Here is a 25,507-nt window from a genome sequence, read left to right as displayed (position 1 = left end):
ACGGGAATCTAACAGGGGGAGAGGTGGAAGTCATCCTCCTCCTCCCACGACCACGACGGCAAGGACAGGACGCTTTAAAGACGTGTTGTTGATGGAGGACATGCGGACCTTTTTAAGTCCTATGCATCGCCACAGCCCTTCGGGATCCACCCTCAGAGAGCGACTCGACCGACAGGTAGCAGACTACCTCGCCTTAACTGCAGATATCGACACTCTGAGGAGCGATGAACCCCTTGACTACTGGGTGTGCAGGCTTGACCTGTGGCCTGAGCTATCCCAATTTGCGATAGAACTTCTGGCCTGCCCCGCTTCAAGTGTCCTGTCAGAAAGGACCTTCAGTGCAGCCGGAGGTATTGTCACTGAGAAGAGAAGTCGCCTAGGTCAAAAAAGTCTAGATTACCTCACCTTTATTAAGATGAATGAGGGATGGATCCCGAAGGGACTGACACTGGGCGATACATTCGCTTAAAAAAGGCCTGATGAGATGAGCTGCCTTGGGCTAAAAATGGTCCACACGCTGAATGACGTTTGACTTGCGTGACTTATCCGCCACCAACTAGGGTTCAAGCCGCCATGTTTTAGGGCACTTTCTGCCTGTGAAACAAACATCAATTTTTCTGGCCGCTGCTACAGCAGCGGCTGCAACAATACCAAATTTTTCAGGCATGTGTACATGCCTAATTTTTAGGCCCACTGGTGCAGCACTGTGGCTTCAAAAACCAAACCAAAAATTAAAAAAATCTGACATTTTAAAGGGAAACTCCAGTGCCAGGAAAACAATCCATTTGTCAGGTCACTTACCTGAGACCCCGACGATGTCCCTCGGCGATGGTTTCTTCTCACCGCGCCTCCCAGTCTTTACGTCGGCCGGTAGGCAAGACTGGGAGGAGCATTAGAGCTCCCCATAGGAAAGCATTGAAAATGTTTTTCAATGCTTTCCTATGGGGAATTGAGCAACGCTGGAGGTCCTCACACAGCGTGAGGACGTCCAGCGATGCTCTAGCACAGGTTTTCTGTGCTATAGAGCAGGAAGTGCCTTCTAGTGGCTGTCTAGTAGACAGCCACTAGAGGAGGAGTTAACCCTGCAAGGTAATTATTGCAGTTTATAAAAAGAACTGCAATAATTACACTTGTAGGGTTAAGGGTAGTGGGAGTTGGCACCCAGACCACTCCAATGGGCAGAAGTGGTGTGGGTGCCTGGAGTGTCCCTTTAAGTGTGGTTGTATGGGTGACGGGACTTAAAAGACAAGCCCTCCACACTGGAATGGAAAATTGTAGGGGTGTCTTGCCAAGTAGCCCCCCCCCCCCCCCACACACACACACACAAACACACTTAATAGAGCAACATAAGGCAACAAAAATCATACTTGATAATCTTCTCAGAAGAGCCTAGTTATATGTTTTTGATGAATAGTGTTAAGACAAATGCCAAAGTGGGGTGTCTGTCTGTACCTAGGCTCCCATGTACAGAATACTTATATGCCTCTTTTATAAAGATCAATATTTATGGTAATTTAACTTTGCTTCTATCACAGTAGTAAGCAGGAACACACTAGTGTAGTCGGTATTGGCAAAATACCCATCAGGCACCTTTAGCAGTGGAATGAAACTTGAATGCTTGCAAGCTTTACAAAAAAAATCTTCTTTTCAACTGAAAAATAGCTCAAGACAATAACTAGCAGTAAAGTCTTAAACAATTCCATACATGTGATACTTTAGTAGTGAAAACTCAGAGAGCTTACCACACGATGCAAGCTACGTGTATACCTTGAGTTGCAGTTTAATACAAAGTATCATTTGAACAATGTATATAAAATATTTAGGAACACGGTACACATTTTTAAAGATAAAATGAGATACCAAAGAATTAGAAAAATTGAAATTGTGAATAAAGCAAGGAACTGTTTGGTTAAAAGTACTCTACCTCAGTTCTAAGAAAGAAGAGCAGATAAAAAAAAATAGAAATACTGGAAAATACATTGTAATTCTAGCTGAATTTTTAGAGATCAAAGGTGAAACTTAGTTCAGGTTTTGGATTTAAATAATACACAAAGTAGTGATATAAATGTGTCTATGTACAATAGCTACTGAGCTATTAGGCATGTGCATGGGGAAAAAATTTGGTTCGGTTCGGCATTCCGAAATTTTGGATTTTTGCAATTCGGGACTTCGGCAATTCGGCACTTCAAGACTTCGGAATTTCGGCAAATTCGGAACTTCGGCACTTCGACACTTCGGCAACTTCGGAACTTCGGCACTTCAGAACTTCGGCACTTCGGCCACTTCAGCACTTCGACACTTTGACATTTCGGAATTTCGGGACTTCGGCACCTCGGGACTTCTCTTGCAGCCGCTTGGTAGATAACTCCCTAATTCTCACGGTATCAGGGAGTTATCTACCAAAAGGCTGAAAGACCTAAATTGGTCTTTCAGACAAATTTACTAATAATGAGTAAAAATTACTTAGTATTAGTAAATTTTGCCCCTACTCACTATACTGCGAGTAGGGGCATGTCTAGTAAACAGTGAGCAGCCTGTGACTGCTCACTGTTTAAAAAAAAAAAAAATAGTGCCCCTCCCCCGGCCCCCACCCCTGAGCGGCGGGTGGGGGCCCTAAAAACTAATAAGGGGGGACCTAATGTCCCCCCCTGGCCCCCACCCCTGAGCGATGGGTGGGGGCCCTAAACTAGAATAAGGGGGGACCTTTTGTCCTCCCCCCTGGACCCCACCCCTGAGCGGTGGGTGGGGCCCTAAACAAGAATAAGGGGGGACCTAGTGTCCTTCCCCCTGGTCCCCACCCCTCAGTGGCGGGTGGGGGCCCTAAATACTAATAAAGGGGGGACCTAAGGTCCTCCCCCTGGCCCCCACCCCTGAGCGGCGGGTAGGGGCTCTAAAAAAAATGTTTCCCCCAGGTGACTAGGGGTCCCCAAACCCCTAGTCACCCCTCCCACTCCTCCCCCCAATACAACTTATCCCCCTACCTACCCCCCTCACCCTAAAAACTAATGAGGGGGGGACCTTTAACTAAGTACCTGTAAAAAAACAAATAAAACTTACCATTCAATGTTTTCTTTCTTCTAAAATCTTCTGTTTTCAGCCGCCAAAAAAGGCCAAATAAAAAACCATAATAACCGACGCAATTCTAAAAAAAAAACAGCGCAAAAAAAAAAATCCATCTTCACCCGTCGAGGGCTCCGCGCAGACTGAGCTCTGCAGGGTGGGGGAAGGCTTATAAAGCCTTGCCCCGCCCTGCAATTAGGCTCAGAGCACTCTGATTGGTGGGTTTAAGCCATCCAATCAGAGTGCTCTGACAGGTAAATGAAGAGACTGACAGGTAAGTCTCTACATTTACCTGTCACAGCACTCTGATTGGTTGGTTTGAAATCCACCAAACCAACCAATCAGCTCTGTGTCATTTTTTCCCATGCTGTGTAATTTGACTCATAACTCTCTGATTGGTTACTTAATCCACTTAAACCCACCAATCAGAGTGCTCTGAGGCTAATTGCAGGGCGGGGCAAGGCTTTATAAGCCTTGCCCCGCCCTGCAGAGCTCAGTCTGCGCGGAGCCCTCCATGGGTGAAGATGGATTATTATTTTTTGCGCTCGTTTTTTTATTTTTATGTTATAATTGCGTCGGTTATTATGGTTTTTTATTTGTCCTTTTTTGGGGCTGAAAAAATAAGATTTTAGAAGAAAGAAAACATTGAATGGTAAGTTGTTTTTTTTTTTTTTACAGGTACTTTTACAGGTACTTAGTTAAAGGTCCCCCCTCATTAGTTTTTAGGGTGAGGGGGGTAGGTAGGGGGAAATGTCTTGACACAAAGGGTGTTCATTTTAATAATACGCCTACATTTCAGCATGACTGTACAGTAAAATAAAATTATAGATAAAATAAATAAATATTGAAACACAAAGAATGTTTACAATATTGACAAAGACTGAGGAAAAAAAGATTAAAGGTGAGAAAATTATTTAAAATAGGCCAAAATAGTCAAACTGAAAGCATACGTGACTTGGAGAAGTTTTCCAGTTCATGTATGTTGGCCTTATATTTCAAATTCACTTTGAATTCCTGACAATCCTTACCTCAATTAAAGTGGCACTCCACACCCCTAAAGTGCTTTAGCTTGACGAAAAGTGAATATTTATAAATTAACTGGATTACTTAAGTCTGGGTTGGTATAGGCAGAACTGCAACTTTTGCAAGCTGTTTTTAGATTTACCTCAAAGAAAATGAAAATGCATTCACATTTTCATTTGGGATATATCTGCTAAACAGTGATGTTTTATTTATTTTGTATATGGGCAGTGTAGTGTCCCTTTATAATCATCTAAGCCTTCCAAGTGGCATAAATGAAGTTTATATAGTATAGATTAGCATTTAGTGCATATACTATAATGACGAGACTAGTATGTGACAAACTATTTTGGCTTGGCTTTATACATTTTGGAGTGCAGTGATAATCCCATTTTCTCACCAATTGGTTCACAGATCAAGTGAGAGGAAATATCCAGTAGAGGGGGAAAGGAGGATCATTAAAAAAAAAAATCAATATTTACATATCATATATGTATTAAATGGCTGTCCACTAACCATGAATCATTTTTGGCATCAATCCACTGGGACCCATTGCATATCATATAGTTATGTTTTAGGGTGTTCTATATATAAATTCTTCTTTCAAAGCAAATTGGGAGAAATCCATGAGTAAAGAAGAGTCTCTATACACTTGATTGTATTGTGATAATGCGTGAAGCTAAGGTTGAATGGTATCATAAGCAACGTTAATTATTAACGAACAGGTTTATTTACTAAAATAAGTCTTAATTCAGGTGAAGAACTCCCATCTTCACTATTTGCGGATTAACTTACCAGCAGACTTAATCCAAACCTATCCTCTTGTCATAAATACTCTATCTCAGTAGGATAGCATCTATTAAAATTACCCTACTGCCCAGCTCTCCATACTTATTCCAAATATTCCAGATACCACTTCAGATGTCAGATTTTAAAAAGTAAAAGCCATAAACTGATCTGGATAGGGAGAAACCGCACAGAGTCAAGCGTTCAACTCTATATAGCCTTACTAAAAATGAAGGGTTAGGGCTACAACATCTCCTTCACTATTATCACACAGAGCACAGGTCCAACAGTTACATCTTTCAATTGGCATCAAAATTAGATTTTTTAGGAAAGATTTACAGTAAATATACAAGCGAGACCTTCTATCCCACCCACCACATCGGCATTACTTACAGCAAATCATTTTTGGGATAAGATGCTTGACAAATTCGACATTGTTTATTCCCCTTTATTCCTCACTCCTCTGCTTAGAAACACTCTCTTCCCCCCTGGAATGACACAACATCTATTTGCAAGATTTGAGGACAATGACTTGTCGCACCATCTTCATATCTTCAAACAAAACTGATTCTATTTCATGAACTCCACAAAGAAGTTCCATACACTACATCTGATTTTTTTTTTTTTAAAGATATATTTAAATCCCTAGTTTTCTCAGTGGGAGTCTGCTTTTCATCTTCAGAGTCCATTTGGTATTGTGGTCTTTAACAGGAGTCAGAAGCAGATTGATTTCTGATGGTTTTCGATTAATAAACAGAAGGTGGTTTAGTGACTGGTAATTTTCTTTCAAAATCGGGGAAAAAGCTAAATTGGTCATATATATAAAAACAGAATCTACTTTTAAATAAAACGAATTGGCTGTATAATAACAGGAACTGACTGTTTGTTAATAACGCATGATTACATCCCAAATGTATTAGCTCTAAGTTTCCATGCAGCCTTTAGTTACAATGCAGGGATATGGGAAATATCAAGAAGGTAGTGTGTTAGAGTTTGATGGCTTTCATTTAGATTTTTTCAGAGATTAAAGGATTATTTTATAGTAATATGTTGGTTGTACCATTATGTCAACATTATATTGTTAATCTTATGTAATGGCAGAAACCCCTAAATATTTTAATTAAAAATGCTAATACCTCTCCAAGTTCCAATTCTAATATTCAGTATTTAATTCCTATTTCTGTAAAAACCTAATAATATATTGCAAGGAATAACAATTCACTGGAATCCAAACATGCACTATCCTGTAGTTTAAACACAATCTCTGGTTCACTTCTATCATTTATATATAAATCCCTGCTTTGCATTTCAACAAGAAACTAATCTTCAGTTTTGTTGGTCTAAAACAAAAACGGAATCATGAATTGAAGAGCACGTCTGTACTAGTAGAGCTGGAGTAAACAAGAACAAGAACAGGGTTAGCCTTAAAATCACCATAAATATTTTATTAGGCATTTGAGCCTTCATGCATATATCACTTCATTTTAAATGGTTATGAAAGTTTTAAATCAATCCATCTGTATTTAAAACTTGGGCAGCTCACAAAACAAAACCTTTCTTCTATCCCCTCTAGCTAATTCATCATTGAACATAGACTGATCACAACATTAAAACCAAACCTGCAAATATAGCGTATGCCACCTCGTGCTGACAAGACATCAGCAGCAGATCCAATAAGTTCTTCAAGTTGCGATGGGGCCTTCATGGATTGGATATGTTGTTCCAGCACATCCCTCAGAATCTTAATATGATGAGTTACATATTTGCTGAGTATCATTAGAGTGCTGGGTCCACTGCTGTACTTTTTATTTTTTAAGCATTGTGCATTTACTGGGGAGATATGTGCCAATGGGCGCCAGTGGATTGATGCCAAAATTAAGATTGATGTGAAAAAAAGATGACTAATGGATAGTGGACAGCCATTTAATATATAAATATATCTATTTTTTTACTGCTCCTCCTTTTTCCCTCTATTGGAAACCCCAATCGGATTAAGATCTGGAGAATCTGGAGGCCAAGGAAACATCCTAAACACTTTGTGATGTTCCAACCATTCTATCCTCTCTAGTTAATTGATCACTGAACACAGAGTGACCAGTTACAACATTAAAAACATCCACCTAATATCATGTAGGCCCCCTCATGCTGCCAAGACATTAGCAGCAGATCCTTTAAGTCCTGCAAGTTGAGAGGTGGGGCTTTCATGGATTGGAAAGGTCGTTCCAGCACAGCCCTCAGATGCTAAATCAGATTGATATCTGGGGAATTTGGAGACTAAGGCAACATCATAAACTCTTTGCCATGTTCCTGAAACCATTCCTGAACATTTTTTGTAGTGAAGAAGTGATCATTTTACTGCTGAAAAAAGCTGCTGCCATAAGGGAACACCATTGCCATGAAGGGGTGTACGTAGTCTGCAACAATCTCTAGGTAGGTGGTATGTGTCAAAGTAATATCCACATAATGCCAGGACCCAAGCTTTCCTAACAGAACATTGCCCAGAGTATAACACTGCCTCTGCCATCCGCCCTCCTTCCCATAGAACATCCTGCTGCTATCTCTTCCCCGGGTAAACAATGCACACGCACCCGGCTATCCACCTGATCTAAAAGGAAACGGGATTCCTCAGACCAGGCAAACTTTGTCCATTGCTCCATATTCAAATTCTGACACTCATGTCCTGAAGGCACTGAACGGTGGACAGGGGTTATCATGCGCACTCTGACCGGTCTGAGTCTACACAGTCCAATACGTAGCAAACTGTGAGACACTGTGTATTCTGATATCTTTCTATCATGGCCAGCAATTTGAGCTAGAGTAGCTCTTTTGTCTGATTGGACCAGACGGCTAGCCTATGCTCCCCACATGCAGCAATGAGCCTTGGGCACTCATGATCCAGATGCTGGTTCACTGGTTGTCCTTCCTTGTACCACTTTTGGTAGGTACTAATCACTGCATACCAGGAACACCCCCATCAGACTTGATGTTTTGGAGATGACCTGAACCAGTCATCAAGTCATCACTATTTGTCCCGCAAGGTTACTCAGATCATTTTGCTTGCCTATTTTTCCTACTTCCAACATGTGAGATTCAAGAACTGATTGCTCACTTGCTGCATTATATATCCCACCCCTAACTAGATGCCATTGTAACAATATAATCAATGTTATTCACATTAACTGTCAGTGGTTTTAATGTTGTGGCCAATCAGTGTAATTAGTAATAGATATTTTTGATGTATCAATTTTTAAGAATTTTATAACAACTTTCTGTTTTTCAGCTTGTCTAAGAATATGTAAGTTTCTAGGCAAAAAAAAGTTTAAAATTAGGTAAATTGTTGTGATCATTATTTCTTATTCTATTTTGTGTTCAATTATGTGGATGCAGCTTGTCTGTGATCTTAGTTTCATTTCTAAATATATACCAAGCCTGGTTTATGTCAGAATTGATTCCAGCCTTGTTTGTAGTGTACCACATCTGACTCAATAAAAATCCACTCATTATTAATGTTCCAGCAAAGTAATTATATATGAGAGTAAGATTAACTACATCTATCTAGAAGAGTGAGATTAAATACAGTAGAGTAAGATTAAATACATCTAGAACCATTTAGGACTCTTATTTCGCTTTAGAACAGCCTGGAATCTTTGCATGAATACAATAATGCTCATATGATATTGAAAGGCCTATAGGAAAGGCGGATCCAATGTTCATGAGGTTTGCATTCAATTATGATCGTAACTTTGAGCATTTACAGTTCATACAGCGAACAGGGGGGAGCCCCTAGTGTAAGCAGGGATTTAACCTACTAACACCACAATGTTATGACACCCCAAGCCATCCGAACAGCATTAAAGCCCACGTTATATACCAACGTGGGCTTTACAAACTAAATCACTTACATTTTGTAATTAGTTTTTTTACCCCAGCCTCTAAACTAATAGAGGTAGCCTAACATACTGCTAATTTACAGGAAAGAGAGAGAGAGACTAAGAGAGAGAGACTAAGAGAGAGAGGGAGAGAGAGAGAGAGAGAGAGGGGGGAAGAGAGAGAGAGAGAGAGAGAGAGAGAGAGAGAGAGAGAGAGAGAGAGAGAGAGAGAGAGAGAGAAAAGCTTAGTACGAGTAGCAATGTTTCCAATCTGGAGAAATCTTAAAATGCAGCCTCATCAAAAGATAATGTTAAACTGCTCTCGGTTTAAGCATACGTTTTTAAAACAAGAATTACAATGATCCCATATATTATATTTTAAAAAGTCTACACCTTGTGTCACTTCTTGGTCTAACACACCATTTGCAGCTAAAACCATTAGCCCTTTAACCCATGCCCAGCCAATTGCACACACTTCCCTGGCATTTGTTCTAATTCAGCATTCCCGAATGTCCAATTCTACTTTTCTTTATCCAGAAAAGTAACCTTCTTCACAAATGCAGTCCTTGAAATATCTGCACAGCTGTGTGTAGTCACAGCTGGTGGATATTCACAAAGAGTTAGGAGTAAATGACATGAAATTACAAGATAAGGCTTCTAGTGATTTGTCCAATAATGAATGTGGCTGTGCTCAAGCAGAGCAAGTCTCATCCGAGGTCATCTAAATGTGGAACACTACCAACGAACAAGGTATTGAAACACATTGTGTTCACGATTTAATTTGCAAAAAAAAAGGAACAGGGGATTGCATGTGTGACCAGGATCTTCTCTGCATGTGTTAGTGATTCAACTAGAAAACAAGGCAGACATTTGAAAAGTATATTTGTCATTATCTATTTGTTTGCGCATGCTAGAGAGGTAAGGTCACAGCCCTTTATTATTTCAACGGTTAAACAATTATATTTTCTTTTTATAGGTTATAATGAAACACAATGGCAAAATAAGACACAAAGGAACTGGAAACTCTGGAAACAGAAATAAATGAATCTAATGGGATATGGAAAACAGGGAAAATCATATACTGTCATGGTAATGTCTACTGAATCACAAAGGGCGCTATGAAGATACAAAATGCGTTGCGTGACCATTCTACAATGCAGGGGGTTTCGGATAAAGTCTTCAAAGAAATGGCTGAGGGGTGATTTTCCTTTTGAACTTAATGGCAGCCTCTGAAAAACTTCAATTGATATTCATCACTGCAGGAATGAACTGAAATCACACATACAAAAGTCTTGCAAAACAGTACTTCTTCTGCTCATTATCTTACCGTCTGATTTCCTGTTTAAAAAAAAAGGCAGTTTTCAAATTTATTTAAAAAATATACAGAGCTCTTTTTTCACTGACTGCAAATCAAAGCTAGCGAACCAAAGCCAAATAATAGAACAATATATTTTATCTATATGTTAAAGTCATGCACTTAGATTCACTTTGGGGTTTTAGAAAAAGCAAACACAAGAAATCAGAGGTTTGGGGATATATTTATACAAACAAAATCCCCATTAGGTGTTCAAAGTGCTACATTAGCAACAGTGACCATAGCAACTAACAGTAAACAGATTGTTCCATATTTTAAGCCATTTGCCCCAATATGGCTCCAAATGCTGATTTGATAAATATGGCCCTTAATATCTTAAGGATCAAATGTAGTGAATGTGTCAATTTCATGCATTTGGATGACACTGTACATTGTGCTAGCAAAACTACAAGCAAATGTATAAACTGTATCTGAAGGTCACAGTGTTCATCACTCCGTCATAGAATGCCATGCATATACACTAGTCTTGTGGTATACACACATCTTTTACTGACTCGCATAGCTCTAGAATATTTATATTAGCCATATTCTTTAACCCCTTAAAGACTGAATGTCAGTTTTCCATCACCACACACAATCTGGCCTTCAAAGAACCTGCCAACATAGAGTGTATTATTTAGCATTTTAACTCTATGCAGCCCTGCAGTCATTAGTTCAGTGAATTATTTTCATTTGGAATAGGACCATTAAAACACAAATGTTATTACCATTATTACTCTATAATGTAAACAAGTACTGCATAAATTATAAATATGTTGAAGCACAGTTGCATACGCAGGGGCAGTTCCAGAGAAGAAGAGGGGGCATCAGGGCAAGTGCCTCCTTCTCTTGAGAAGCCAATCTTTATGTACAGGTTGTGGGTGTCAGTGAGCCTTATGTAGTGAGCTGTGTGATCTTGTGTGTATATGTTAGTGAGCTTGTGTGTGTAGTGAGCTGTTTGGCGCTTATGGGTGCGTTTGGTGAGCTGTGTGTGTAAGTGAGCTTTCTGTAGTGAGCTGTGTGTTTTATTTGTTTGTTTGTGGGTGTGTGTCAGTGAGCTAGTGTGTAGTAAGCTGTGTATCAGTGAGCTGTCTGTAGTGAGCTGTGTGATTTTTTTGTATATTAGTGAGCTTCCTTTAGTGAGCTGTGGGTAGTGAATTTGTGTGTGTATCAGTGAGTTTTCTGTAGTGACTGTGTGTGTTAGTGAGCAGATTTCTGTTGTGAGCATTCTGTAGTGAACGTATGCATGTATGTTAGTGAGTTGTCTCTGTGTGGTGAGCTGTGTGTATTGTGCTTCAGTGTGTATAAGTGAACTGTCTGTAGTGACCTGTGGTATCTTGTGGTCAGTGAGCGTGTGTGTTGTAAGCTTATGTGTGTGTTAGTGTGTGTGTGTGTCAGTAAGCTTGTGTGTAGTGAGCTGTTTATAGTGAGCTTGTATCTGTCAATGAGCTTTCTGTAGAGAGCTTGTTGTGTTTCTAGTGAGCTTTCTGTTGTGAGCTATGCATAGTGATTTGTCTATAGTAAGTTTGTGTGTCTGTGGGTGAGCTTGTGCTTAGTGAGCTGTCTGTGGTGAGCGGTGTTATCAGTGAACTTGTGTATAGTAAGCTGGTCGTGTATAAGTGAGCGTTCTGTAGTGAGATTTGTGTAGTAAGCTTGTCGTAATTGTGCATTTATTTGTAATGATTGACATTTTGAATGGAAAAAAAACAATTACAAAAAAATATATATTATTTTTTATTATTATTATATATTTTTTTCACCCCTCCTGGGTGGTATTTTTATTCCTCATTCTCGGGTCCTCTACCAGAGGCCTGGGAGTTTAAGGGTTCTGCACAGTATTTTAGCTGTTCCTAGAACTGCACTCTTCTGTACAGCAATCTCAGATGTCCCACCTGGAATCTGTTGAAGCAACTCCCCCAACTCGCGAGTCACAGCCCCGAGTGCTCCTACCACAACTGGGACTACTACTGCCTTCACTTGCCACATCCTTTGTAGTTATTCTTTCAGTCCTTGGTATTTCTCCACCTTCTTCCTGATGTTATAGTCACTGGGTATTGCCACATCCACCATGACTGCAGTCTTTCATTCCTTGTCTACCACCACGATGTTGGGTTGGTTGGCCAGCACTTGCTTGTCTGTCTGGATCTTGAAGTCCCACAGGATCTTAGGCCTGTCATTCTCAACTGTCCTTTGTGGTATCTCCCATCTGGACTTAGGCAGGTCCAATCCATATTCTGTGCAGATGTTTCAGTACACAATCCCCGCAACTTGGTTGTGTCTCACTGTGTATGCTGTTCCTGCTAAAATCTTGCATTCGGCTACTAAGTGCTGGACTGTCTCAGAGGCCTCTTTGCACAGCCTGCACCTTGGGTCTTGCTTGGTGTGGTAGACTCCAGCTTCTATTGATCTGGTACTGAGTGCCTGTTCCTGTGCTGCTAGGATTAGTGCCTCAGTGCTGTCTTTCAGTCTTGCCTTTTCCAACCACTGGTAGGATTTTGTCATATGAGTCACATCCACTATATGCCAGTGGTACACCCCATGGAGAGGTTTGTCTTGCCAAGGAACCTCCTATTTTTCTGCATTCACTATATGTTGAAGTCTCAGGCATTCCCTTAGCAATTCATCTTTGGGAGCCATCTCTGTAATGTACTTGTGGATGCTCTGTGTTTCCTCCAGGACTGTGGCCTATTATATGTGTGTGTGTGTGTGTGTGTGTGTATATATGATGAAAGTCATATATATATACACACATATATATCCTGATGAAAGTCTGTGATACAGACTGAAACGTTGATTTTTATTTTGAGCTAATAAAAGCTAAGTTTTATTCATTCAACTTGGAAGTCCCTGGAGTGCTATCTTGTACTTTTGGCTGTATCTGTTTGCTGATAAGCACCGGGCAAGTACATCAAGGAAGGTAGAGTGCATTACTATTTTTGTTTTATATAAATATATATATATATATATATATATATATATTAACAGGGGTGGATCCAGAACCCAATATCAGGAGGGGCAATATATACATACAAACACATTTAGATGTATATATAAATATGTGTCAGATATGTGCATGTGTCAGATATATGCACATAAATATGTGTGTATGCATATATTGCCCCTCCTGAGATTGTGTTCTGGATCCACCCCTGTTAATATTTGTATGTTTACAAGCACTTTATATACATATATTATATAGATCAGGCCTGTCCAACCTGCGGCCCCCCAGATGTTGCCAAACTACAACTCCCATGATTCTTTCAATTAAACAGATAGCCAGGGAATCATGGGAGTTGTAGTTCAGCAACATCTGGGGGGGCGCAGGTTGGACAGTCCTGATATATATGATATTATTATGGCATAAATAACTGAACTACTACAATATATATAACCAAAGAGAAGCATACATGTGTATGAAGGGATACAGGGACATGGGTTATTTGCCCCAGATGCTATGATGCATTGTTTCTTATATTGCCTTTCAATGATTAGAATGCCATAAGTCTCTATACTGATGGCAATATTTATTTATTATTATTTTTTTGGTTGTTGTTATCATCTACACTCCAATACACACATTTGCAACTAAATGTAGAAGTTGGTACATCATATTTAACTCTTTTGAGTGCACCAAGAATTTGTTTTTCATTTAAAAAACAAACAAAAAAAAGACTTATGTTGCATAATCCCAGCTTGTACTCATGTGATAAACTAGGGCATTGAAGTTGGCATATCTTTTTAGCTTTAACTGTGTTTTCAAGATTTCTAGTGAGAAACAACAAAAACAGCAGTTCTATTAGGCAATGGGTAATGTGCTAGGGAACTCGGTTGTGTTTAGAGGCAGAAAGCAACCTTTGGATTTCTTAATAATAAAATTTCAGTAACAAGCCTTTGAGCTCACCATGTTTTCTTCATATCAATTTGTCTATTCCATCATGATAAATAGCCTGCACTTCCCCTCTACTTCCTAACTACTCTCTAATTTTAGGTATTTTAAGGCTTTCTAACTTTTATTACAAGTCGTCAGAACAGAGAGCGAATGCATTTAGCACAGCACAGATATTCTGAGTATTTTGCTTTCCATGGTGCTGAAGCTAAAAGCTTTATGTTGCTGGACTTTTCATGGAAGTAATTAAAGCAGCATTTATTCATAATATTAGCAAGAGACATTGTCGTCAAATATTTTATGTGTACAACTATGTAACATTATAAAAAATTGTCTATACCTTCAGTGTTATTCACTAAAGCAAGAATTCAAAGTCAGTTCAGTGAGAATTTCCAATTTAAGTTCAAAATATTTAACTGGAAAAGTCAGATTTGCATTCAGTTCAGCTGCTCTGGCCTCAAGTTTGCAATTACAGAGTCTGATTGGCTGTTTGGTAATTGACATTTTAATGTGGTTCTTTTACCTTCTGGTGTCTTTGCACATTTTGCAAAGGCCATCAATAGTGGCATCACCCCTTGGTGTGCGGTGGCCCAGGCGTGCAGCGGAGTTGATATACCGGACATACCTGATGTTGTCCCTTGCTCAAATTTCTGGTGGATGGGGTGACAGAGCCGCTTTAAGTTTTTTCAGCATTTTTCTCACTAACCACCACTGAGACTTTGAAATTATAATATACTCCTGGGGATCCGAACGTTCAACGTAATTGAAAAGCTTTGAGAATGTTAAGAGAGATTTTTAGCTAAACTTTGCTTAATTGCTCATATATAGAGTGTACCCTGCTCATAGTCACCTTGCCCAGAGTGACTTTTAACTGCACCAATTTGCAAATGTTGCTGCAGCTCTAATACTGCCCTCTTGATGAATAACATCAAAGGATAAGTTGATTAAATCAATAAGGGGTCAGCCTGCTGCAGTATATGCCTGTTGAAATGCTGAAAATGTGGACATTTTTTCTATATTACTAATTTAACCGTTTGTTTGGTTTTTTTTTATACATTTTCTTGCATTGTCTACAAGATCCATTAAACGTTTGGTTGTCACTCCCTGCATCTTTTACCCCTCTAAATTGCCCAATATTTGGATGTATTAACAATATTTTTAATGTTGTGAATATTATTTGAAACCCTCCCCCTGACTGTCTCTCTGACAACCAGTTGGCCTGTTACTTCCTGTTTTGGTTAGCTCAGTGTAGATAAGTTCAAGAGGCAACAATTGCCCAGAGTTCTTGCCTTACAATTACTTCTCATTGAGCTGCATTGGGACCCACAGAACATCTGGGCTAGAGAAGTAGAAGAGGGCTTGCAAAAAATGCTATAAGAGACAAGACAATAGATCTGCAACTTTTGCCAGCTGTTTGTATGCATGCCCTCCATGATGAAAAAAGCAGAAAGAAATGTATACATGCTTTAATTTGGGGTATATCTACTAAATATTTTTTTTAAATATGTATTTTTTTTATTTGGGTAGTAGAGTGCTCCTTTTATGGATTATATTAATCTTGCATTGTTTTAATGCCAACCCTGGCAAGTCATTCAAGGTATTAAAAACACTTAAGTGATAAACTGCTCTTGTTTTTTGAGGAATATCTCCACGGTATATTCCTCAATTCCTTGACTGAGATGGAACAATAGGAACCAGCTCTTTATATATAGCGGAGATTTATCAATGTTTTGTGTGCTGAATAACAGTGAGAAGTGCTGACAGTGGGGCAATCACAATGGAAACTAGTGCAACTGACAGTCACGTTCCGTTGTTGACCCCTCCTCTTTTGCATCCTGTTGCACCATTTTTCCGGACATAAAACCTTGATAAATCCATTATATTTATCAAGAGACTTGTAAGTTCTCCCTGGAAACCTCTGGAAATGGAATGCAACAATAACAGAATGTAATAAATGTAGATAAACATGAGCTTTTTTGTAGATCTCTTAGAACTCTTTTATTGTGAATGGTCTGATATTATAATGGATGGTCTGATATTATAATGCATGTTCTACTGGGAATACAGACCTTTCAGTAACATCAATATCTGTATTATGAAAGAGCAGAATATCACAAAGAAGGCAAAAGGATGCAGCCGGTAAAAAAAAAAGAAAAAAAAAGCCATAGTTATTTTCTCCTTGCTGCTGTCCTTGTGACATTAGAAAAGCAGGAGAACACATTCATGGAAGGAGAACTTGTTTGATGATAATTGGCTCGAATAAAAAATAAAAAAATTAAGGCAAAAAAATATGAGTGAGTGAGTCTTTTGAAAATGCAACTAATTAAAAAATGGCTAATCCGATCCCATTTCTGTGACCGAGTCAGAGAAATAATACACTAGCAGATACAGAGCTTAACTGGACTGCATATTAACAGTTTGCTCACATTACAAATGACTTTGAAGCAGTTAAAGAACTTAAAGAGATGTCACCAAAATCTCTGGCTGTTAAGAACAACTGTTTCAATTAGAGTGAAAAAGGAAATGAAGGTGAGCTCTCCATTTAGAGATAGAGATGTCCCGAACAGTTCGCCGGGAACTGTTCGCCAGCGAACATAGCTTGTTCGCGGTCGCCGCAGCGGGCGCACATATGCGATGTTCGGTCCGCCCCCTATTCGTCATGGAGGTGGGAGGGTCTGGGAGGGAGGGTCTGCTGCTGATTGGCTGGAATGTGTCTGCTGACTGTGAGGTACAGGGTCAAAGTTTACTCAATGATGACAAATAGGGGGCGGACCGAACATCGCATATGTTCGCCCGCCGCGGCGACGCCGAACAAGCTATGTTCGCCGGCGAACAGTTCCTGGCGAACTGTTCGGGACATCTCTATTTAGAGATTATGGCATAGTTTGTTTTAATTATTGTACATTAATTATTGTACAATTACCTTATTTGTTTTGATCACTTTTCACAAGGGACAGACTGTAAATGTTTGCAACCACCGGGACAGAATTTACGAGAATAAGAGAATCTCAACCTTACACATATTCATATCCCCCCAAAATACACTTTTATTTTACTTATGTTTTTCTTTATCCTGTAAAATAGTTTTATAGGCATTAGAATGTTTGTATAGGCATCTAAGTGAAAAATAAATACTATTTCAACTGTGTGGACCATTTCTCAGTGAGATATTAAGCAAAAGAATAATACAACAGTGTAATATAGAAGAAATAGACATTCAAATCTTGTGACAAGTATTTAAAGTGCCACTATTGCAAGTTTTGTTGTTTAAAATTTATCTTGTTGTGGCCCTCTATCCACTCTAGATTTTATGTATTTATTTGTTTGCGTGTTTGTTTGTTTGTTTATTAATTTCAGCTTTGTTTTGTATTTATACGTAAGTAAATGTACTACTTTTTCTTATGGGAAAAAAATATATTTGCCAACTTAACACAAATTTACATTTCAGAAGCTGAGCTAATATACCCACAATACATCAAACCAATATTGAGATACAAGGACGAAAAGATAATAAATATGAATAGCATGTCACAAGGACCGGTATAATCCTTAAAATACAAGGGATATAAGGAAAGTAAAACAGTAAGAATAAAAAAATATGGCAGTGCTACTTTACTTTTTTTTTTGTTTTATAATTGATCTACAGATATTTGTTATTAATTAGCATACATATTGGTTATTTTAAATAATATAATAAAGGTTTAGTAGAGTGACACTCCACTAAATACAAGTACTATAAGTACTACAAAAATATACACTCCTTGTTTCCATTCATATCAATGGAGTAGAGTTAAGGAACACGCAATTCCTTACACAGAGATGTTGCAAACCTTTCCAATTGATTCTACTTCAATTGAGTTTAAATAGACTCCAATCTCTGCAAACCCTCCACAGAAAAGTCTAAGTGTGATAGCCACTATGCTCAACATTGAACCCTGTGCCAAGCACATTCTACAATCTGGTCAGGAGATCATTGTAATAATCACAAGAACCAAATTTTCCCCATGTGGTGTTTCATCTTAATTTTGTCCATATGATTGTTACAGGAGAACTGTTTCAGGTGAACCAAAATGGTTTACCCACTTTACTTCTAGGATGTAATATAATTTTTTTTTAATAAAATGTATAATTTTGCAGAATTACATTTAGTCCATAAATCCTTACTCAACCACATTTATACTCTAGAGATAATTACTAGCCTGTAAAATAACACATTATCTATGCCGGAGGTCTCTGTTCAATGATTTAATGCCTGCAAGAGTGCTAAACATGGCTGATCACCCCCTTCTTTTAAACAGTACAGGAAGCTTCAGGTCATATAATTCCTACTGTCAGCCTGGGGGATGAGTAAATGGACTTGCATTTCACTGTTATCATTACATTAGCATTTCAGAGATTGATCAAGGTTGCTACAGCAGTTGTAAATACCTTTATTTTAGAAATATATGATTTAACAGAATTTGCTATATGTAAGCATTGGGCTCAAATGCAGTTATTCTTTTGTACATTCTGTTCCCATTTTTATTAAGCGGCACTGCTAGTAGTGCCCTCAGAATCTTTACAAATTTTTATGTTAGGTATTTAACCATTTTTTATTTATCTATTTTTGTGACACCTATGGTATGTGAGAAAAAATAGCTTTAGAAACATAGAAACATAGAATGTGATGGCAGATAAGAACCATTCGGCCCATCTAGTCTGCCCAATTTTCTAAATACTTTCATTAGTCCCTATCCCACGCATGCTTAAACTCGTTCACTGTGTTAACCACTACCACTTCAGCTGGAAGGCTATTTAATGCATCCACTACCCTCTCAGTAAAGTAATACTTCCGGATATTATTTTTAAACCTTTGCCCCTCTTATTTAAGACTATGTCCTCTTGTTGTGGTAGTTTTTCTTCTTTTAAATATAGTCTCCTCCTTTACTGTGTTGATTCCCTTTATGTATTTAAATGTTTCTATCATATCCCCCCGTCTCGTCTTTCCTCCAAGCTATACATGTTAAGATCCTTTAACCTTTCCTGGTAAGTTTTATCCTGCAATCCATGAACCAGTTTAGTAGCCCTTCTCTGAACTCTCTCTAAAGTATCAGCTTTCTTTGCTAAAATTCAGTATTGGGAGATGGACATGTCAATGACCACCCCCTGGCCCCACCCATACTCTATAAAAAGAAAACAAAACATGAGGGACTTGCTAAACGTATTCACCTCCACCTACATGGCTAATAAGAAAATAATGTAGGGGACATGCTACTGTCTTCTCTTCCCCAGCCCCAATCATGTGTGTTTTGCTTTGTTTCTATTTAATACTCAGTGGGGTGGACATGCTAATATCCTCTTGCTCAGGGTTTCAGGTTGAAAAGTCTTAAATATTATAAGGGGGGTGAGCATGCCATTTTCATCTACCCAAAGTTAGAGAAATACACCACTTTCCCACCTCGCAATGGCTATAGGACCCTAGCTAACGTAACCCCCCACCCCTTCAAAAATACAACCTATCACCATCACTCAGATAATAGTAAGGGGGCAGCAATACATTTAATACCTGTATAAAAATATATACTTTCCTTAACAAGTCTTCTTTCTTCTTAAGTAACCCTTTTGTCAAACTAAAAAAAAAGACGAATAAAATGGGATAATTACCTAACCTTACTATTAAATTAAAAAATATCTGAATTGAGGAAAAAAAAGTAAAAAAAAAAAAAAAATTGCACTCAACAAAAATCAGTGGACTGCTGAGGGCTCCGCACAGACTGACCTTCGAAGGTGGAAAAAGCAATTATAAAGGTCTTACAATGCTTTGAAATCTCCATCACATCATTCTGATTGGCTCTGGTTAGCTTGTAAGCTCAGAAAGTCACTTTGTAAATCAGCCATCTAGTACTTTGTAAGGTGTCCTGTACATTTTTCTATATATGTGCAACCCATTGTAGATTCTAAACTAATACCACTGGTATCTTCCAATGGCTGAAACACACCTTATCTCTAATGTACCCGAGAGATACCCTGGTACTTTCTCCACTATGGTTATATTTCACAGAGCTAACAAATTCATACTGGAACATCCGTTTATAGAACATCTAAAAACCTAATCCAGCAGACACTCTCTACTGTTTGCACAATTGACTATTGATGCAAACATTAGAGAATCACATGGACACATATAATAATGTGACCACGCTTTCCTCATGCCCATAAAGTTTTAATATTCAATGTATGGATGACTCTATCCAGAGACCCCAATTCTTGCTATTCTAGATTTTGCAAATAGACTAGATTGAAAGTCAAGAAGAAATTAATATTTCACTGCTGAGAAGTATATATGCACAATCTAAACATTTTTTTTTTTTGCAAAGACAGAATCAAAAATAACCTGGGAAGAAAACCTCTTTATATATTTATAGTGTGAGTAACTATCCATATGTCTTATCTTTGGTAACGCAGTGTCTGAGTAATATAAGGGTGCAGTATTTTTTACTTCATTTCATCAATATGACAAATATAACACTTTCTGAATACATATTTGTCTCCTTATAATAAGGACGGTCCTTGGCTTTCTTGAGTTGCTGTCTACACATTGTCTGTGATTCACTTGAAATACATCTGTTTGTGATACATTTGTATAGTCTGACACTTCCTGTGTTAATAAAAAAAATTTCAAACATAAAACAATGCAAGATAATAGACAAGCCAAGAACAGAAACACGCAGAAATAAAATTGTAGGACTAAATTGGACAAGATGCATGGATCCATAAAAATAAACAGAAGACAAAATGAAAACTGACAAAAAACACGTAGCAAGATCTTACGAGAAATTAAAGGGTCACTATAAGCACCTAACAAGTGAGCTGGATTAGGGGCTTCATTGGCCTGGAGCTGAAAATGACTGTGGTCCCAATTATGAAATGTGAATTGACAGTTCTGGCATCTTGTGCATTTAAACTAGAAATGTCAAGAATCCCTTTCCTCGTCCCTTATTTTGAAGAGACACCTCACCTTTCTGTGTCTTGTACAGAGCTTGACACGCACCCACGTGCAGACAGCAGATATGGTCTGCGATTTAGCAGAATGTAAATATGCTGATATCACTGTCCAATTGTAGAGTTGACACATTCAATAAGGTAGGACCTATAATTGGTCTAATATGATATTTAACACTAATTCCCACATAGAACATAATGTATTCAGATTTCTACCCCTTCCCTTTATCATTATTCTGCCATGGAGACTCTTTCTAAAATCTCTAAAATTAACTGAAATGTGAAATTAAAGGTAGGGCTAAATGAATACCCTTTATTACACAAATTTAGATGTTAATATTGTTTGCATAGTACAATGGCCTTATTACACCTTAGTTTATATCCTTTAACAGGAAAAACCAACATGGTTGTTTAAACTCTATCCCAAAATTGAGGCTAAGGCATTTTAATGTTGCAAAGATGATAGTAATCATATCAATACCATATGTATTGTAAATATCTCACTTTCCCAAACTTTACACTTACTTCTGTTTTATCAAAGTATCTAACTACTGTAACTGGAGCAAAACATGTTCCCTTCAATGGTGTTTCCTCTTTTTAGTTTTGCAAAATAACAAACAACCGACGACTTACATGAAAATTACATATTAGCTTTAAATACAGAACACCGTCAACATACCTCAACATAAACTGATGTGTAGATGAGCCTCCTGCCATTGACACAAAAAATGTTACAGTGTCCCCAATCTTCACTGGACTTGGTGGAAAACGGATCTGAATATTTTCATCGAGCCTTAACACAGACATTCTCAGAGTCTCCTGAGTGGGGTAAACAATTACACTCCCAATCCTTTCCATTGTTGATGAGAATGTACGTGTAGTGTCTTTGTCTGAATTAATCCTATTTGTCCATTTACTTTCCTCTGTAGAACACTCCTCATCTTCTCCAGTGGTGTACATGACATGGTGCAGTTCCACTGGGATTCCTTGTGGTGGAGAGGAATCTTTTGAATCCTCTTCTGGAGGAAAAGTACTTAACCAGCTGGTTGACAGCTCAAGTTCTGCCACACACAATCCTAAATTACCTTTCAGTCTGCAGCTTGATGATATTTCCCTGTTTTCTAAAATGGCAACCATTTTGACACAGGGTAAAATCTCTGTTGAGTAATGATCATCCCATCTTTTTCCAGCTATATAAAACAACGCCTGAACTTTGGGGTTGTTTGAGTATATGGAACTTTCAATAATATGTGATTTCAACTGCCAGTTGAAAGTGAACTTGTTGCTGGAACTAAAAGTATTTGAGGTTATGATCAAATTTCTGGGCACGGTTTGCTCTGCCGAATAAGGTCCGTAAGTGGCATTTATTATCGGTGGCACATTGGCTTTGTATATGAAGAGAGGTTCATTTCGAGACTGCATACTGGAGTTCTTCATGAGGTCCTGGTTGGCCTCTTTAAGAAAGAAGGAGACATCAGAATTGCAGACATGATAATTGGCAGGTAGATGTACAGGGAGGGATAAAAACCTCTGCATGTTGTCCATTGTCACTCGACTCTCAGTCACTGAAAGCAAAAATAAACAAATGTTTAGAATTAATAAATAATCTATATATCTGTGCTATTCATTTAAATCACTGAAATAAGTTGTCATGAATGGAATTAAATTGAAGCAATGAATGAACAAAGTGATTAAACAATTTTCTGTTAACGGCATACTAGTGCTTGGCTATGATAAAAGCAGTTCATCCCAGTTGCCAGTTTTCTCAATTGGTTGTATTAATGTCTTTCATATACTGAGTGTCCTGAGTTATTTAACATATCAGCTCTTAGTGACTCCTGAAATGACACTTACTACCCCTCTTAAAAGTTTACATTACCAGTATATACCAGGCACCTTTGGTATCTAGACAGGTAACACAGTAATGTAATGCCTGGTGTCAGTCCAATAGTTGGGTGTCAGACAAGAAAACCAATGCTTTTAATGTAGAATAATGTTTTCCACAACTACTGTGGCATACAAGCAAGCATATTCTACCACTCAAGTTGAAGAAAAGTTTGTTTCTTCCTGTAAATCTTTATTTTTGAAAAGAGAGTATATCGGGCGTAAGAGTAAAATACAAGGTAAGATTCACAGGTATCAGAACAAACATATAAAACAAGTTTTATTTATTCCCAAGTCTCAATACGCATGTAGAAAATAACAGTCAGCGAGACTCGCAGATATTGAATTAAAGGGACACTGTAGGCACCCAGACACTTCAACCCATTAAAGTGGTCTGAGTGCCAACTCCCATCACTCTTAACCCTGCAAGTGTAATTATTGCAGTTTTAGAACTGCAGTTATTACCTTGCAGGGTTAAGTCCTCCTCTAGTGGCTGTCTACCAGACAGCTGCTAGAGGGACCTCCGGCTTCTTACACGACTTTTGGTCATCTAAACGATGCTGGACATCCTCACGCTATGCATGAGGACCTCCAGCACCACCGGAATTCCCATAGGAAAGCATTGAATAAGGCTTTCCTATGGAGAGGTCTAATGTGCGCGTCTCGGAGCCTGACCTAGCTCCGAGGGATGACGGATGGGGGGTGGGAAGGAGTCACTCCAGGATTCTGCAGTGCCAGGAAAATGGGTTTGTTTTCCTGGCACTGGAGAATCCCTTTAAAGTTTTCTAACCCCATCTACAATGGAAGAAGCACCGTGAGCATTTACAATATATAACTACAAAACATGGCATTATACTTAAGAATAGGACCGCTGTAGTAATTATGAGACAAGGAGTGCTTACAGCGAGCAAACAGTAAAAATATCAACATTTATCCACAACTTTTATTTGTTGAATCTACAGAGACAATTTACCAGGGAATATGTCCCCGCCTATTGAAATTAAAGGGAATATTTTGCATGCAAACTATTAGTTGCTGGATTAATATTTGAAGCTATATTTATTGGCTTCTAATAAACATTTAATGGTGAGAACTTCATCAAACTAAACCGTTAATTGCCAATACCCGTTAATTAAATTGAGGCAAAGTGAGAAGATGAAGAAAAGCTAGTGTGATCATAGATGCATTTTGTCATGTTAAGTTTTAGACTCATAATGGCAAAATTGATACTGTATATATTAGTAAACTAAATTTACCATGATATTCATCCAGTATTAAAATAAATCAGAGCTTCATCTGAAAATTAATGAACAAGTAAATGTAGTGCCGAGATTAGTTTGTTTAGTTAGCTCTAGACTAGCCTACATTCAAGTCAACCTAGACAGACAGCAGAAAATGTGAATACTGAATGTTTAGTCAACTAGCCGTAAATAAATAGTAAGAAAAAAAACATTGAATTTGCAGTAAAAAAATAAAATAAAATAAAAATGTTCAAACAACTTCACAGTGAAAACAAAAACTAGGAAACAATGCAAATCTTTTGTCAGTATAATAAATATAAGGTGGAGGTTTTGGAATACCATCAAGTGTTTTGACATAAATGAAAGATTGAAGAACATTAAATTCAGTCACTTCAGTTCATACTGGGGCAAATTATCTCACAAAATCCCCCTTTCATTAGTGCATTTCAATAGTTCAGATGTTCTGCCATGAAGAATAATTCGTTATTACAGAAGGGATTATTTTGTGGATTTTCTGAAGTCATTCAGTGAATTTTATCAAGAACTAAATGTAAAGACCATTCATGTATTCAGGTTTAAAATAAGCAAGCAAGGAACATGGAAATGACATGCACCAAAAACACTGTCACATGCTGTTCTTTAGACTCTGTTGCCAATAGTCCTGAAGAGAACATTTGAATACTTGAAATTGTAGATCTCTGACTGTATCCTGGTGTCTCCAATTTCTTCACAGCATTCCTCAATTTAACCAAAATCTAGGGATGGAAGATAAATCTTTACTTCGTCATTGTTCACTTTCTAATTGAAGTCAATAGCATTCTTGTAAATGTAAAAATCTAATCTCCAACTGCTACCTCTCTGTTAAACACTTGTGCGTATGTGTCCTCCCCATAGTCTAAAAAACAACTGCTATTAATACCTGCCAGTTCCAAACACACGCCTTCTCTGTCCTACTAATCTATTGCCTCTTCCCACTTCTTCAATACTCCCTCTCTCCTTCCTTTTACTTCAGTCCACCAGATACATTTTGTTATCAACATTCTACAAATATGGCTACTAGATTATAATATACTCAGACTCTGACTAGTAGAGTTGAGGGTCTGTGAATTCCCATGTGGCACTTTGAAAATCATTATCTGCATTGTTCCTAGGCTACGACTTTGATTTTCAGATGTTGTTAAAGTTAATTTTACATGATGATTGTCCAGCTGCAAGTAACTCCTGTAATCATCATTTGCCTTCAAAATAATTCTCATGATCCTTCTCTAACTGCTGAACTCAACAAGTTAGGAATAGTCTAAAATGCACTGACTATAGAATAAAAAATAAATACTTAATACAAAAAGGTATTATACTGTATAGCTAATATATTACTAATCCTTATAGCTGTGATCTTTTGCCTCTTGGTTAAGCATGACTCCAGTTG

At 38.1% G+C, this 25,507-nt stretch overlaps 1 protein-coding gene across 1 annotated transcript in view; it reads right to left on the bottom strand.

Moving 5' to 3' along the window:
* TMEM132B (transmembrane protein 132B) overlaps positions 1 to 25,507 on the bottom strand; it is a 604,598-nt gene that overhangs the window by 437,144 nt on the left and 141,947 nt on the right. The window contains exon 2 of the mRNA XM_063454335.1: positions 21,636 to 22,521. Within this exon, the coding sequence (XP_063310405.1) occupies positions 21,636 to 22,521 (886 nt within the window). The remainder of the gene's footprint in view (positions 1 to 21,635; positions 22,522 to 25,507) is intronic.

The sequence above is a fragment of the Pelobates fuscus genome, chromosome 5 (genome assembly GCF_036172605.1).
Source record: "Pelobates fuscus isolate aPelFus1 chromosome 5, aPelFus1.pri, whole genome shotgun sequence".
Lineage (NCBI taxonomy): Eukaryota > Metazoa > Chordata > Amphibia > Anura > Pelobatidae > Pelobates > Pelobates fuscus.
This window is presented reverse-complemented; position numbering and strand designations above follow the sequence as displayed.